General features: G+C 40.8%; 1 protein-coding gene across 1 annotated transcript in view; it reads right to left on the bottom strand.

Moving 5' to 3' along the window:
• The window catches only part of nox4 (NADPH oxidase 4), a 56934-nt gene that overhangs the window by 456 nt on the left and 43978 nt on the right, over window positions 1-12500 (bottom strand). The window contains exons 14-18 of the mRNA XM_079514595.1: window positions 9441-9560; window positions 8531-8639; window positions 6302-6370; window positions 2930-3030; window positions 1-2403 (exon numbers count right to left, since the gene is read on the bottom strand). The exon at window positions 1-2403 is cut by the window's left edge and continues 456 nt beyond it. Coding sequence (XP_079370721.1) covers window positions 2283-2403; window positions 2930-3030; window positions 6302-6370; window positions 8531-8639; window positions 9441-9560 — 520 coding nt within the window. The 3' untranslated portion in view covers window positions 1-2282. The remainder of the gene's footprint in view (window positions 2404-2929; window positions 3031-6301; window positions 6371-8530; window positions 8640-9440; window positions 9561-12500) is intronic.

A 12500-nucleotide genomic window follows, 5' to 3' on the forward strand; every position in this document is an offset into this window, starting at 1 on the left:
ACTGTAATACATTGTATTAATAATACATTGGTTCAAGACACACTTAAGCCTAACCACTTTCACTTATTTCTTTGTTTTCCAAAAATAGCTTGTTTTGTTTGACACTGAAGTCGAGGCATTAATGTATGGGGGAAGAAAAACATATGGAGATACAAGGTTTCTTCCCCACAGCATTGCAACAATATAATTCTCCCATGACCGATATATAAGACACAAACAACTTATAAAACAGCATTTTATATATACAAACAATATAAATAAATTGAAATATCGACTAAAGACAAATACTGGCATCAGGTGCATTTTGGCTTTTTGCTCAAATAAATGCCGTTGAGTCAACTTTTACAGGTAAACAAATCGATGCCTACGATAATAGCACCAGCGTTTAAAAAAAATGTTACGATTATATCTCGTCTCTTTGCATCAATTCATCTGCTGTTTATTTCGGTTATGATTTGTATGTCATTTTTGAAATATCGTCTCTGTCGGGTGGAAACCTCATTATGTCCAAAGCTGTTACTTTTCAGGATTCAAATTCAAAAATATCATTTTAGATCCTCTAGTACAGTGGTTCTCAAGTGAACCTCTTGAGGAGGTTCTAGGCAATCTAGGGGGTCCCCAGCAAAAGTATTAATACGTATAAAGCATCAAAATCAGTTTAACCACTTCAACCCTAATTTGACTGTACTGTAATGGCCGATCTTGCATCTGCTATTTTTTTATTTTTTTTTATCTTGAAAAATGTCGACACAACTCTTCTCTTAAGGGGGTCCCTAGCACAACATATTTTCCAATGGGGATCCACAGTCAAATTCATACAGTATATCAATTTCACTTGTTATTTGTTTTATGTGAAGCACTTTGGGTTGCATTTTATGTATGAAAGGTGCTATATAAATAACGTTTTTTATTATTATTATTATTATTAATTTGGGGGTCCTTGACATGGAAATGTTCTCTTTGCTGAAAATGGCCAATCTACAGCATCACAACGATGGGCGATGTTCACCCCCAGAATAGGGACGCTAGGGCTCAAGAGGTTCTATTTGTACACTCATGGTTATGTCTTTGACATTAAAAGGTTTGAGAACCACTGGTGCAACTTATAAAAACAGTAATGATATTATGAATTCAAGTAACTTTGAGTTACTAAAGTAACACAATTTGTTTTTGACCAACATAGAACTCGACCTATAATTTATACGCCATAGAGGTGCGAAAGAAACAACAGATCTACAAGCTATCAACATGCATGTGATGCAACACATTGTTAGCTTGTAGATCTGTTCTTTAAAGCATCTGCCCAATTAGGCAAATATGATGTAACCTGTAGGTGCAAAAGTAATATAGAAATAAAAAAACGAGTTACTTTTGATACCAAAGTAATGTGTCTGGGTAGCTCAGTCAGCTCTTGCCTTTGGACTACAAGGTCACAGGTTCGATCCCGGGCACCGCCAACTCAACATATGAGCGGTGCAGTAAGTTGTGCGGTAAGTACTGGAGCTGATGGTAGGTGTGGGGCTCCACCTCAGCATTACACCTCTCAGAGGTCTAGCACATTGTAACGGAGACAGGCTCCCGTGTTCTCAGCCGACAATAAGCCCCTCTGACCTACTTACTTCCTTAATAAGTAATTTAATATTACTACTTTTTAAAGGAGTAATATTGTAACTTGTAACTTTTTACTTTTCCTGAGTAACTTGCTCAACACTGCTGGTGCTACAGTGTGATATTGGTTGAGCTTTGGTTTTCATGCAGTTATTAATAAAGAACATAATTATGACATTAAGACATACACGACAAATCATATAATATACTATTGTATCATGTATACACAGAAAAAGTGTTCATTTAACACAGAGCAAAATTAACACTCTGGATTTTACTATGTGCGTACAATTTTTGGCGATTTTAAAATCACAAATATTGTCGGGTGGACCTCAGAGCCAGGTCTATGAAAACAAGCCCAAAAGAAGTCCAATTGAAGACATTGAAATATTTTTGAAATGTTCTGTTTGAGAACCACTGTTTTAAACTGCTTTTAGGAAGCAAGCTCAAATAAGCAACTAGACTTTAGAAACAACCCAGACAAAAAAAACGCAACCCAGAATTACCAATATTTACAAGCGACTTTACAGGAAAAAAAAGCCCAAAGTAGTTTACCGTTGCATCCATATTGTGAATAAGAATTGTGCGAATATGAAGTGATATGTGTGAACAGGAAGTGATGCATGTCAACAGGAAGTGAAGGGCTGTGTAAACAGGAAGTGAAGGCTTGTGTCTCAGCTGAAGGATTCCTTGTTGAACTCAAACGTGGTTCCAGAATAAAAGTGAGAGTTACACAGTTTGTGAAGTGTCCTTGAGATGCCCTTGGGTCCGCAGCAGAACACCCCCACTCGCTTACTGAAACCACACACACACACACACACACACACACACACACACACACACACACACACACACACACACACACACACACACACACACACACACACACACACACACACACAATCAGTTACAGAATAGGGCTCCAACTCTCGATTATCTTCTTAGCGTGCCTATCAATAAGTGCATTGGCGATGTTTGCCTCTGCTAACAGGGGGGGGAAATACATTGCGTGCAATGCATTTTTTTAATTCTATTTTTAGGGGTACTAAACACATTTTGGCGAGGTCCTTCTAAATCAGTAGTTGTTAGTTTTAAAATGGCAGATGTACAAATGCAAGCTTGTATATCTGCTATTTTTGAATAGCCAACAAAACAAATGGGTTAACAAATCAACATTTGTAATTGAGAATTGAGTTTTTACAACTGACTAAATCGATTAGTCTGATTAACCACTTCAGCTTTATTTTATACATTGTATGGAAGAAAGACAGGAAATAATCATTGGCCATAATGGTGCCATTAATGTTTCCCTGATACTCACTGCTGATTGGTCTTAGTGATTTCATCAAAGAGCAGCTTCCACCTTGGTCGACCAATCAGGATCCTGGAACTGATGGGTTGGTACTTCTCCTCAGGAATGATCTGCACATGAAACATGAATATAAAAATATGAACATATCAGTGATGTCGAGGAGAAACCACCTAACTCATTTTTTTGAGGGCCCAGGTAGGGCCGGGCGTTAATTTTCGGGCCTGTTGAGAACTCTAGTTTACGCCGGCTGCCGGGCGCGGCTGCACTAATAACTTTGGGGCAGGCCCGTCTAGCGTTTGAATGGACAGGTATCAGTCAAAAGGGAGACATCGAAGAGGAAGGACGGGTGGGGGAGGATCAGCATATGGAATGTCAGAACAGGTTGGTTCCATATATGGAGATCTAAGAGTTTGAGGTTGGTGGTCAGATGTAGAGTTGCTGGCCGGCTCCATATATGCAGATCTATCTATATCTATATCCAGTCTTCTCCATGTATGGCTATCCAGGGTTTGATGAGGTCAGTGTTGTGATCTTCATATATGGAGACAGCCATATATGGTGGCGTGACGTGTCATGAGGCGTGATGTCACAAAGCGTGACCATATATGGAGGCGTGACCATATATGGAGGCGTGATGTCACGAGGTGTGACCATATATGGAGGCGTGACCGACCGGCATACAGGAAATGCAGGTTCTCAAAGTGGGGTCATTGAATGGGTTCCAGGGGGTGCCCAGCAAAATGAGAAAACTAATCGAAATAGCCGATCTACAAGCTCACAATGACGTCAATTTTATTTTAATAGGGGTCCATGGCACAACATATTTTCAAATGGGGGTCCATTAGGGCATCCAGCTGCCATCAGACTGCTGAACATGGCATGAGTCTGCCGTGAGACTGCTGAACAAGACCTTGTTCAATCAGCAGCCTGATGACAGGCGGTGTTGTCAGACTGGTCTCAGACCTTGTTCTCCCTTGAACCTACCTGTGGATTATACCAGGGACAAGTATGGATGGACCTACTTGCGGATTATGCCAGAGTCAGTCTAATTTATGTAGATTATGCGGTTGACACGCACTGACATTTTGCACGTTCATTATATGTACAACACACTGACCTTTGTCTTTTTGTGTGTTTTTTATGTTTTTATTCTATTACCTTAAAGGACCACTTCACCACTTTTCAACATCTCTTCATATAATTGGTCCTTACTAATGTTCATGATAAAACACCACCATTTTTTCCTACTCAGTCTGTGTCTCATAGGAGGGCTTTGGGCAGTTCGGACACCCGTCCACCAGTGACATCATCATTAGGCAGATTTTTCTTTAAACAAGATTTGTTTTAAAATATATTCAGATTTTTATTATCGTGAGAACGATGGCTTCAACTTTTGCATTGCAACTTTTCAGGAAAAGAAAGCCTGCTGTTTCTATTAGCTTGGATTCACCATCGATGATGTCACTGGTGGACGGGTTTCTGAACTGCCCACAGCCTTCCTATGAGACACAGACTGAGTAGGAAAAAAATTGTGGTATTTTATCATGAACATTAGTTAGGACCAATTATAGGAAGAGAAGTTGAAAAGTGGTGAAGTGGTCCTTTAACTAACGGCCATAAGTATTGAATGAGATGCAAAGTATATGCCTGCTGCTATCACGCATCCTTAGTATATTAACTCAGGTTTATGTAGTAAATATGTACTTTTTTTTTTAATTTACTTTGTAAATCTGTGATGTGACAATAAAGCTTGATTCTGATCCCTTGATGTGAAAACTGGCCTAAAGAATCAGAATCACTTGATAAACAGACTTTGCAAAATGTATTCCGAATATTTGAGTTCCCCTCGCAGACTGAAGGCTAGAGTGTCTACGAGTAGAATGAAAAACAAGATGGGGGCTCACAACTCACTTTAAATGCTCCAATTGTATTCACAGCACAGTAGCAATACAACGTTTCGACTAAGCTGCCTTTTTCAAGTATGACTTGAAATGCCGCAGGCAAACAAACAGCACTTTTTTGTGACCCTTTTCAAAACAAAACAGAAGATGAACCTGGTCCAAAAATATCCCTTATTGTTTGACAGTATGGTATATATTGAAAGAACGAGGTGAGCAAGGTGGGACATATTGTACCCTCCCATGAGAATAACAAACGTTTTGTTTTGTATTTTTTGCACTCCCTAGGCAGAATAAGAGAGAGAATCCAGCTTTTATCAGCTGAGGCTGTTAGCCAAAGTCAATTCTGCTGTAACCTTTTCTGATTTGGAACGTCTTATCAATGCTTTTATCTCAACCCGACTCGACTACTGTAATGGACTTTACGTTGGCGTTACCCAAGCCTGCCTGTCACGACTGCAGTTAGTCCAAAACGAGGCAGCTCGCCTCTTAACAGGGGCACGGAAGATTATGATCACATCTAACCGATTCTTTTTGTACCGAGTGTACAGCACTTTCCTTCAACACTAGTGATAGCAGTAGAATACCCACAAGATGACCCTGATTCCATAGAAAATATGTTTTGTTCACTGAAAGTCTCTCTCTCGCTTGCACGTGCGTGCGCACACACACACACACACACACACACACACACACACACACACACACACACACACACACACACACACACACACACACACACACACACACACACACACACACTTGTGTTCAGCCAATTACTTTCTTTCTCTCTTGTTCTATAGAAAGAAATACACTGACTGACTTGGAAAGGTCCAAGAGAGAGAGAGAGAGAGAGAGAGAGAGAGAGAGAGAGAGAGAGAGAGAGAGAGAGAGAGAGAGAGAGAGAGAGAGAGAGAGAGAGAGAGAGAGCAGGGAATAGATAGTGACTCTGACAGTGTACAAATGGAACACATTTGTACACTGTCAGAGTTACAGACCCCTAAAGGCCTCCCAACCACATCTTATCACCTAAAACTTTGAGTATGAATAGGCCTTTATTTGATTCCATTTGTACACTCAGAGTTACTAGATTTTATTTTATTTTTATTTATTTTTAGTAGACTAGACGTCATGCAGACATCATGTTCATCGAGGAAGAGACACAAGAAAGTCTTTCGACTTATTGTCATTGTGGTCCTGGGTCTGGTCTGGGACAAACAACAATGCGACAAAATACATGAAAAACCCTTTTAGGGGGTTACAAACCCCTAATGGTCAATTGGGTTCCATGTGTAAACTCTTTAAGAGGTACAGAACTGCAAGGGTCCATTTGGAACACCCAAAACGACCATACTTTGAGAACCACTGAGGAAGTGAGATTGGACCCTCTTTTTTAGCATGCACTGTTGCCCTCTGGTGGTAAAGAGATGGAACATCAGACAGAAGGAAAAGGTGTGTGGGTCTGTGCGTGTGTGTTTCTTACCTGCTGGTTGTCTGTCTGACTGACATACAGTTTGACATTCAGGTAGTCAGGTCTGTTCTCCTGCCAAAGCTACAATCACAAACATAAAAACAACAAATATGAAATGTCAAGTTTGACTGACGTCGTCCATGTACCATTTGTTTACATCGGAGTACATCTGAGAAGGGGGGATCAGTGATGAGGATTAATGTATGCATTGTCTAAGTTAAACAATTAAAAAAACAGGAAAGCATCTCTCTCTCTCTCTCTCTCTCTCTCTCTATATATATATATATATATATGAATATCATACATATATAAATTAAATTGTGAAATTAATTTGATTACATTTAACATTTAATGAACGCAATTAATGCATGCTTGGATGACCCGCCAGATACATCCCATAATACCATCCACTCTGCAATATCTAGCCCTATCTGGTTGGGGAAAAAACATTGATTGATTGATTGATTGAAGTATTTATTAACAGTTTGGAGAATTACAGTACATTTCAAGCACAATACAAAAACTGTTAACTGTGGACGACGCCATAAAGCATTACACTTGTCAGTTATCGCCATAAAATGTCACATAGGCAGCAGCTCAAATCACACAGCACGGGTTGAGAGACAGAGAGACACCATCCTGCCATCCTGGATTTGTTATAAAGAATAAAACTATATGCATATATGTATGTTAATGGTATATAATATCCGCCTCCATCTGTTAATATTTTGGACATAGTTTGAATGGTGATTAATCATGATTAATTAATTTTAAAGCTGTGATTAATCTGATTAGAATTTAATTAAAAACACTTTCAGATGGGGGGGGGTCCGTGGCCATAAATAATTGATAGATTGAATACTGGAATTGAAAAATTGTGTATCCAATTCATCAAGACCTTGACACGATAAAGTTTGAGAACTACTGATTGGTCCCTTCCAATTAACATGATTAGATTGCCAGTGACCAACACATCATGTAACTTCACAATAAATAATTGAATATACATATTTAAAAGTCTGTCAATCCTTGCGTGTTTACTTTAAATTGTCAGATGTACATACTACATACACATGTGCGTGTATGTGTAGGGCACGGGCTGCCCCTTGACAATGATGTGTTTTTTTATTTGCACATGCATTCCATAAATACCATAGGGCATTGTCCCTCTTGAGTAAAAAATGTACTGTTTGCTATTTTTGCTATTTTTGAATTTGAATGCTGAAAAGTGACATGAGGTTTCCACCCAACAGAGACATTCATGTTCCTGACAAAAGCTATGAATAAACATAACCACAAGGTGGCGATACAACTTCACACAAGCACCAAGACAAAGTGACATTTTCCAGGCTGCTATTTGAAACCAGGTGTGAGAACTTTAAGGAAATGTGATTAACCCTTTTGACCTCTGACCTTCCCCTTTAAACTCCCATATAATGGCTCTGACCTCAGAACTGAGAGCACCTGCCGAGCTGCATTCTATATATATATATATATATATATATATAATATATATATATATATATATATGTATATATATATTGAACACAAATGTACAGAATATTATTTAGATGCTTATTTAGATGCTAGGTTTGTTTATTTATACATCATTGCGTAGGTGCAGTGTCAGTGTTCCGACGGCCATATTGCGACGGCACGTTGGACCGACTCGCCACATTACTTAACCCTGGCTATCCCTAACCCTATAACCGCACGCAAAGCCACATAGTCGGAGTAAAGGGATGTCAGAGTTATGGGCAGTCTCCCATTGCGTGGCAGTATCACACGCCCAAAATTGGCTGATCTACAAGCTCACTGCCGCACGCTGAGCCATGTATAAATCACTGTCCACATTACCCAAGTCAATGTGGGAAACTGGCTGCACACACAGTGCCCTACAGCTATGGTTTGTGTCAATTTGTGCCTCTGCCGATTTTGACGGGTTTTTGACATTTTCTGGGTACAGACGACCCTCACTTCCACTAACCGTCGGCAGGTGTTGTTTCTGTAGGAGACAAATTAATTCCGTAATGGTGGGCGATACAAAACTTTCCCCTCCATTCACTCCTGTTAGACTTAGAGCCACAATCTTTAGCAGCGTTTTCTCAGAATCTTTTTGCATCTGTGCCTGGATTGGCAATTAGGCGATATTTGGACCTCAATGAAAAATCAAAAAATGTGTTTCAAAATAGTAAAAAAAAGTTTAGGGATGAGGGGTAAGGCACTTAGGAAAAGATGTACCTTATGGTGCAGCGCACACAGCAGCTCAGCAAACCAGTAGAAGGACTGGAGTTCTCTGCAGACCCAGATGAAATACAACCTCCTCAACCTGAAGGCCTTCCAGCCATCACTGATGGACACATGGACAGAGGAGGAGGAGGAGGAGGAGGAGGGAGGAGGAGGAGGAAGAGGAGGAGGGGAGGGAGGGAGGGAGGGAGGAGGAGGAGGAAGAGCAGGAGGAGGAGGAGGGAGGAGGAGGAGAGGAGGAGGAAGAGGAGGAGGAGGAGGAGGAGGAGGAGGAGGAGGGAGGAGAGGAGGAGGAGGAGGAGGGGGGGGAAGAGGAGGAGGAAGAGGAGGGGGAGGAGGAGGAGAGGAGGAGGAGGAGGAGGAAGAGGGAGGAGGAAGAGGAGGAGAAAGAGGAGGAGGAGAAGGAGGAGGGGAGGGAGAGGAGAAGGAGGGAGAGGAGAGGAGAGGAGAGGAGAGGAGAGGAGAGGAGAGGAGAGGAGAGGAGAGGAGAGGAGAGGAGAGGAGAGGAGAGGAGAGGAGAGGAGAGGAGAGGAGAGGAGAGGAGAGGAAGAGGAGGACGAGTTAGAGGAGGAGATGAGAGCAAGCAAGTCAGAAATAATGAATGAAAAAACAGATGAAAGAAACAGAGAAGGAAAGAAAATAACGGAACAAAAGATTTCAAAAAAGAAGGTAGGAAATAAAGCATGACAGACAGACAGAAGACAGACAGACAGACAGACAGACAGACAGACAGACAGACAGACAGACAGACAGACAGACAGACAGACAGACAGACAGACAGACAGAAAGAAAGAAAGAAAGAAAGAAAGAAAGAAAGCATTAACGGATTTTCATGAATATGAAGTCTTGTCATTGGGAGCTTGAACTTCAATGTGTTTGACAGACAGGTCAGACAGCCACTCACAGCAGAGCGTGCAGTATGCAGGCGAATGGCGTCACTCCGATCCCGCCCGCCACACACACACTGACCTCGTAGTTAAACACCTCCTCTGACGCACTGCCGAACGGACCGTCCACGTACAGCCTGCACACAAGCATGCATGCACGCACAGACACAAACACACCCACACACACACACACGTGCACACACACACACACACACACACACACACACACACACACACACACACACACACACACACACACACACACACACACACACACACACACACACACACACACACACACAGGGGAGGGACAAACACGCCAAAGATAATTAGGTCAAGGGGAGTAAAAAAAACATGAATGAACAAGCACGTGTACACACACACTGAGCTTCATGGGAAATCATGTGCCACTGAGTGAGCACACGCACACGCACACGCACGTGCACGCACACACACACACACACACACACACACACACACACACACACACACACACACACACACACACACACACACACACACACACACACACACACACACAGACACACACACACACACACACACACACACACAAAATCATTTGGGAGTACATGAACTTCCTGTGGGTCACACAACATCCTGTACAGTTACAGTATGTGAGATGATCCCACGGCACAGAGATGGAGAGACACCCACAACCCACAGAGAGGGAGAGAGAGAGAGAGAGAGGGGGGGGGGGGGGGGGGGGGAGGGAGGGGAGAGAGGGAGGGAGGGAGAGAGAGAGAGAGAGAGAGAAACTAAGAGAAAGAAAGAAAGAAAGAAAGAAAGAAAGAAAGAAAGAAAGAAAGAAAGAAAGAAAGAAAGAAACCTTTTAATTTCAAGGACCCCTTTAACTCTGAGAGTGTAAAAATGGAACCAAATGGACCCTTATGGGTCTAAAACACAAGGTTTCTCCTCCACACACAACAGCTGCTTAAACACTTGGATATCTGGGATATCATATACAGACACACGCACGGTCCTTGTCAGGGATATCATATACAGACACACGCACGGTCCTTGTCAGGGATATCATATACAGACACACGCACGGTCCTTGTCAGGGATATCATATACAGACACACGCACGGTCCTTGTCAGCTTAGTTTAGATAGTTGCTAGCTTTTTTATGCAGATACTGTGTTGTTTGTTTCTTGACTACAAATGTACATGATGTTATTTACATAGATAATGTGGATCTAGCAGATTTAGAAAAAAATGAAAATAATTAAAAACAGCTTGTGACTAAATAATAACTACATTGAATCCAATTGACTAAGGTTGTTTTTATTTCCATTCCAGCTTTGGACATACAAGGTGTTGTGCATGCATGATTCTAAACTACGTCCGTCTATAGACATGGTAACGTCTTGCCTGCCTCTGATTGGCCTAACGACACTGCTATCCAGACCTCCGAGGTGGATAGCTACGATGGATGGTGGATAGGATAGTATGGTGACACTGACACGAGGTTACTCTGTGGTGGGACATAATACCATTTATACAGGCCTACGGTACAAGGCACAGAGAATGACAGCTTGCCACGCACGACAGACGACGCTCCAGAATGAAGCCTTGTAACTTTTACTTTTGTAGAAGAGGCAAACTAATATTGTTTATGCCGTTTGCTTTGATTGAATAATTGATTGAACACGTACGCTGTACTATGATTTGATTTGGGTGTGTTCTAAGTAAAGTGTTTGTGTTGGTTGCCATGTATTAATCTAATTATAGTAAACTAATACTATTATACTAAAAAGGATAAAGATGAAGGGAAAAGAGACCCTTTCCCAGTACAATAATGTTTTACACATACAAATAAATTACATTAATCAGTGCTGCAGATCAAACAGCAGTGACAAATTAAACAACTTTGTGCAAAATGTATCCCGATGAAGAGCAGAGGCAGACGAGGCAGGCGGGGCTTAACCGAGGGCGGGGCTTTGTTTATAGACGGACGTAGTTTAGAATCATGCGTTGTGCATTGAGTTGGTCAATGTATGTTTTGTAAAATAATTCATACGGTATATAGTATACAAAGTAACTAAAGTTTTCAAATAATTATAGTGGAGTAAAAAGTACAACATTTTCCTAAGTATTGAAAATTGGAAATACTAAAATTGTACTTGAGTAAATGTACTTGGTTACTTTCCGATCTACATTTCCCAAAAAAGTGTCATGAAAGCAGATGCAACCATATCTGTTCTTCAGTTATTCAGCCAGGACTTGACCCCTGAATGGAACCTTCACCTTGTCCCTATTGATGTGAATCTGGAGGTTTATTCTGTACACAAAGCTTTGATTGTGTTTAATTGGTTCAGATAAATCTTTTATTTTTGTATTTATTATCCGAAAGATCTGCATTAAGCCTATACTAATCTACTACTTGAAATGTCATTAATCTTGTAAAACATGTCTACATGAAAACAACGTTTTTTCTTTGTTAGATTTTTTAAGTCATAACGCCTTATGACTCACAAGCAATCTGATAACAAGCTTATGCAAACAACATGTGAACAACCCCCCCCCTACCATGTTGACTTGATTTAGCTTTGAAGCAATAGCTTCAAAGCTTTGTGTGACCAATTCATTCTTTTCCTTTTTTTACATTGTCAAATCCTTTAGATTAGAAACATTCCAATGTTGACAATGGATTGATGACAAAACAGACATATGACATATTTATTTATGTTGTTGCTGTTGTCGGGCAGAAACCTTATGTTTCGTTTTTTAATGAATGCCCTACTGTTTACTTCTTTATACTACCAAAATAGGGACTTCTAAAGTGGTTAAATATGTAACTTCCCTCTTCTACTCCGGATTTGAACCAGGTTTCCTGTAAAAGTGTTGTTTGTTTTTTAACATTGAGCTAATAGTCTGCCTGCTTGCTCAGGGGATACATTTAATCTTGACTATCCCTGTCCCTTTGAGTATCTTAAATACCAATCCCATTGATATTTGCTTAACCCTGCAGTCTTCTACTCTGAGCCATCCCACACTAGCAAAGTGTGTTGGAATTAGGTGTGGGTCTTAGGCAGAGTCGTAATCGTATGTTTTGG

Source organism: Electrona antarctica (genome assembly GCF_951216825.1).
Source record: "Electrona antarctica genome assembly, chromosome: 11".
Lineage (NCBI taxonomy): Eukaryota > Metazoa > Chordata > Actinopteri > Myctophiformes > Myctophidae > Electrona > Electrona antarctica.